Source organism: Anarrhichthys ocellatus, unplaced genomic scaffold (assembly GCF_004355925.1).
Source record: "Anarrhichthys ocellatus isolate YVR2014 unplaced genomic scaffold, GSC_Weel_1.0 scaffold3901, whole genome shotgun sequence".
Classification (NCBI taxonomy): domain Eukaryota; kingdom Metazoa; phylum Chordata; class Actinopteri; order Perciformes; family Anarhichadidae; genus Anarrhichthys; species Anarrhichthys ocellatus.
The window spans coordinates 1-5,018 of NW_022283875.1; the positions used below are offsets into that span (position 1 = coordinate 1).

General features: G+C 46.2%; 1 protein-coding gene across 1 annotated transcript; it reads left to right on the plus strand.

Moving 5' to 3' along the window:
• Positions 1 to 6: 6 nt before the first annotated feature.
• LOC116379212 (zinc finger protein 436-like) lies at positions 7 to 5,012 on the plus strand. Its single transcript, XM_031841152.1, has 9 exons — positions 7 to 799; positions 1,541 to 1,743; positions 1,831 to 1,878; positions 2,027 to 2,200; positions 2,308 to 2,431; positions 2,559 to 2,838; positions 2,910 to 3,060; positions 3,579 to 4,092; positions 4,418 to 5,012. The coding sequence occupies exons 1-9, from the start codon at positions 796 to 798 to the stop codon at positions 4,918 to 4,920; spliced, it is 2,001 nt and encodes a 666-aa protein (XP_031697012.1). The 5' UTR covers positions 7 to 795; the 3' UTR covers positions 4,921 to 5,012.
• Positions 5,013 to 5,018: the final 6 nt, after the last annotated feature.

Genomic DNA, 5,018 nt, shown 5'->3' on the forward strand with positions numbered 1-5,018 from the left:
GTTAGCTTCATGTAGCCAGTGTTTGTCAGAGTTAGTTGAAACTAGCTAACGTTAGCTTCATGTAGCCAGTGTTTGTCACAGTTAGTTTGAAGAAGAGGAGGAGAAGAGGATTAAGAAGAAAAGGAGGAGAATAAAACATTAATGGAGGCTAACAGTCGTCTACAGAGACACTTCCTGTCTGACAGTGTGTGTGTGTGTGTGTGACCACAGCTCCCCCTGCTGGTCACTTTATCATCTGCACTAAAGATATTAATATTATTATTTATTAATATTGATTCATTAGAAACTCTTCTTCTTTTAATTACTTTAATAATTTATATTCATGTGTTTATAAAACAAAGTATTTCCTAATTCAGCAAGTAGTAGAAAATACTCCATAAGTGTAGTATTAGTACATATTTAGTGAGTTATTTAGAGTTTGAATACCTTTTTGTGAAGTTAAATATGATATGTGATATAGTTTGCAGCTTATATATAAATAATATGAATAAATTAAACTTCTTCTCTTGAAGGCACATCGTGACCTTTAACCTCGTCATACTTATATACAAATATCCCTTGGTTTATTTATTTATAATTTATCTTGATAACGTTTATATGTTCTTTAATCTGTATTCAATACAAATAAAATATAAATAAAAACAATTAAAATAAACTTTGGCTCAACCGGAAACGTTTAGTGTAGTAGCGTTTTAACTTCCGGTAGCAGCCTGTAAACAGCAGCTAGCTGTTAGCTTCCCAAGCTATTCTCTTATTCGTGTGTAGGAAAAGAAAACAAGACACCGTAGAAGAAGAATGGGTACGTGCTGACGATGCTTATTAATAGATTAACTGTATTATGATCATTTTTATATATATGATGTCTCATTTGTTTCGATAACTAAGAAGCAAACATTAGCTAGCTCAACTGATGTTGTTATTGGACTGGACTCCATGTAAAAAAACGAACATTTGTAGTTTACTTTGGCTGCTGAATTTAATATAGAATATATTATGAGCTATTATAACTCTGCTATAGTTACATTACGATTTGGCATGTGTGAACATGTTATATTATAAATATATGTTCATGTTATTGTAGTTAAAGGAGCGATGTTAGGTGGTTTTAGCAGCTAGCTAACGTCTCTGAGCTAGCACCAGTTTAACGTGTTTTACTGGCACTAAAATAAAAAAGTACAAACTGTTGGGGGTTTAAATATATTTAATATAAATATATTTAGAAAATATCTTCTAGTTTTATTAAGTATTTCTATGTCACCGATAACCAAGCAAACCATCTTATTAGTGATACTAGTAGTTATTCTAGTGAACTGCTGATAACCAGGAGCCTTAAAGTCACAGTTTTCTGAACGGAGTCTGGTTCACATTTAAACCAATGAATTAAAATGTATTTTTTTCAGAGGTAAACCATCTTAAACATGGTGATGAATGAGATGTTTTACCTCTAAAGCCACTAATATGTGTTGCGTTCAGGTGTCTCAGTAAACCAGAATGAAGTTCATCTTTAATGTGCTCTTCCTCTCCTCTCCTCTCTCCTCAGCCTCTCCTCCCCCCCTCTCCTCCCTGCGCCTCCTCCTCCCTCCTCTCCGCCTGCTGACGGCGGCCATGTGGCAGGTTGCTCAGCGTCAGAGTGTGAGTCATTATGGGATGCTGGAGGACTTTGTTTCCCTGGTGACAGAGGCGGTCCCACAGTTGCTGACGGACAGACAGAAGAGCCTGTTGCTGCTGGCTCTCAGGGCCAAGGTGAGAGTGGGAGGAGCTTCAGTGAGAGAGACACCTCAGTTACCAATCAACATGATCAGTTATTTATTAACCCTCTCTGATCTACAGGTGGCCCTCTGTGATCCTACGGGACAACACGATGTCTACAAGACAACGGTGAGACGGGAGGACTCTGCTTCTTCTTCAACTTCTACTTCTCCTTGTAGGAGCAGTGTATCGTGGGATAGAGAGGAGCAGTGTATTGTGGGATATGGAGTGTTTCTGATTATTATTGATGATCAATAAATCAGATGTGTCTTCTCAGTCTGACCACCAGGTGGATGAACTGTGCTCCTCTCTGGTGACTCAGAGTCCAGAGGATAGACTCCGCCTCCTGCAGGAGGTGTTCCACCACGACTTTGACTCCGCCCTCCAGTCTCTCATCTCTGACTTCCTGTCCAGGATCGACCAGCTGTTTCCTGTGCCTGACTTCAAACAGGTCCTCAGTTCCCCTAGGCTGCTAACAGTTAACGCTAACTAGTGCCCTCGTGCTATCGGCTACTTGGATACTGAAGGTTGTTGTTGTGTTTGATTGGTGCGTTCCAGGCGGCGTGCTGGCTCGACACTGCCGCCGGTGGTCTGGAGGACTGTTTGCAGGAGGCGGACTGCGACGAGCTGAGGGAGCTGCTGACCAATCAGAGCTGTCGACTGGGTCGTGCCACCACCACGGGTATGACATCACTTTGTAGTTATTTTTTTATTCTTTTTTCTCACCTTCTTCATCCTCTTCTTCTTATTTTTCTTCCTTCTCTTCTTCCTCTTCTCCTTCTTCTTCACCTGTTTCTTTTTTCCCTCAGTGGGTGACGACACAGAGAAGCTCCTCCTCTCCGCCTGGACACACCCCCTTCTCACCAAACCAACCAATCCTGAGCCTCCTCTCAGCGAGATCCAATCAGATCCTCCGCCTGACGTGGAGCGGGTGAAGGAGGAGGTGGAGGTGATGATGGAGGACCAAGAAGAAGAACAGGAGGTGGAGGAGGAGACTGTGATTGGTCCGGTGGAGCAGGAGGCGTCCAATCAGAGCTCAGCGGTGGACGGCGACGAATATGCGGTCACACCTGTGATTGTGGAGGACAGGTGAAGCGATGTGTGATCAGTAGATTGATCCATGGAGAGATTCCCGTATTGATCACCTTGTTTCCGGATAGGTTGGATGACTCATCTGGAGACTTTGTGGACCAATCAGAGCAAGGCTGCTCTGAGGTCACTGCTAATGCTCTGTACAGCATTTCCCACAATTCTCAGCGGGTCGCTCACAAATGTCCTCAGTGTGGAAAATGTTTCATCTACCGATCTCAGGTGAGTGTGTACAATAGCAGTAGTATTAGTAGTCGTAGTAGTAGTAACAGTAGTAGTAGTAGTCGTAGTAGTAACAGCAGTATTAGTAGTAGTCGTAGTAGTAACAGCAGTATTAGTAGTAGTCGTAGTAGTATTAGTAGTAGTAGTAGTAGTAACAGCAGCAGTAGTAGTAGTAGTAGTAACAGCAGCAGTAGTAGTAGTAGTAGTAACAGCAGCAGTAGTAGTAGTATTAGTAGTATTAGTAGTAGTAGTAACAGTAGTATTAGTAGTAGTAGTAGTAGTAGTAACAGTAGTATTAGTAGTAGTAGTAGTAACAGCAGTATTAGTAGTAGTAACAGTAGTATTAGTAGTCGTAATTGTAGTATTAGTAGTGACAGTATTAGTAGTCATAGTAGTAGTCATAGCAGGAGTAGTTACAGCAGTAACTGGTATTGGTAGTCGTAGTAGCAGTATTACTATCAGTAGTGACAGTACTTGGACCAGCTGTCCAGTCAGCTCATCAGGCTCTCTCTCTCCAGGTGATCCGTCACCTGCGTACCAATAAGTCCTGCGGGTCGACCTTGTCGTCGACTAGAGCTGTGAACCTGCAGAGTTTACCTGAGGTAGAGCCCCGACCCCCGGAGCCCCGCCCCCTGGCTCCACGCCCCTCCAGGACCCACTCCTGTTTCCAGTGCAACGCCACCTTCAGAACCAAAGCCGAGCTTCTCTCTCACCAGCGCAGCCACCGGGCCCGACCCGTCTACCAGTGCGGCCAGTGTGACAAGGAGTTCCACCACCTTTCCAGTCTGACCAATCACAAGCAGACGCACCTGGACCGAGGCGGCTTCACCTGCAGCCGCTGCGACAAGGTGTTCGAGTCGGCCAAAAAGAGAGATGCCCACCGGCTGCAGCACCGGCTGCCGGACCTCACATGTACGGTGTGCGACCAGACCTTCAGCTCTCAGACTCGGCTGCTAAGACACCTGCAGACCCACTCTGTGGAGGGAGCCGAGCCCTGCTACAACTGTCGCTTCTGTGAGCAGAGCTTCTCAGGTAACTCAGGTAGATCTCAGGTAGATTTCAGGAAGATCTCGGGTAGATCTCGGGTAGATCTCGGGTAGATCTCAGGCAGGTCTGTGAGCAGAGCTTCTCAGGTAACTCAGGTAGCTCTCATACAGGTGTTCTGTGACCAGAGTTTCTCAGGTGGATATCAGGTAAATCTCAGGTGGATATCAAGTGGATATCAAGTGGATATCAAGTGGATATCAGGTGGATCTCCGGTGGATCTCAGGTGGATCTCAGGTGGATCTCCGGTAGATTTTAGGTAGATCTCCTCCAGTCTGCAGACCTCACTGTTAACCTCTCATGCTCCCCCTAGGAGTGACCCAGCTCCGTATCCACCAGCGCACGCACACTTTCCGCTCGTACCAGTGCGACCAGTGCAGCAAGACGTATGGCTCCCTGACCGGCCTCCAGTCCCACCGGGCGAGCCACACCACCGAGAGCCGCTTCCTGTGCCCGCAGTGCGGCAAGCGGTTCAAGACCCGCGACGGTCTGGAGGGCCACCTGAGGACCCACACCGGAGAGCGGCCCTACCGCTGCCCATACTGCCCTAAGGACTTCACCGCGCTCGCCGGACTCAACGTGCATGTGCGCCGCCACACCGGGGAGCGACCGTACGTGTGCACGGTGTGCGGTAAAGGATGGCCGTCCGGAGGAGACCTGCAGAAACACATGAGGACTCATACAGGAGAACGACCGTACGTCTGTCTGGAGTGTGGAAAAGGGTTCTCCATCTCCTGTCACCTGACCGAGCACCGCAGGATCCACACTGGTAAGAAACTACTGACTGAAGTATTCACGCTGATAAGAAACTACTGACTGAAGTATTCACACCGGTAAGAAACTACAGACTGAAGTATCCACACCGGTAAGAAACTACAGACTGAAGTATCCACACCGGCAAGAAACTACAGACT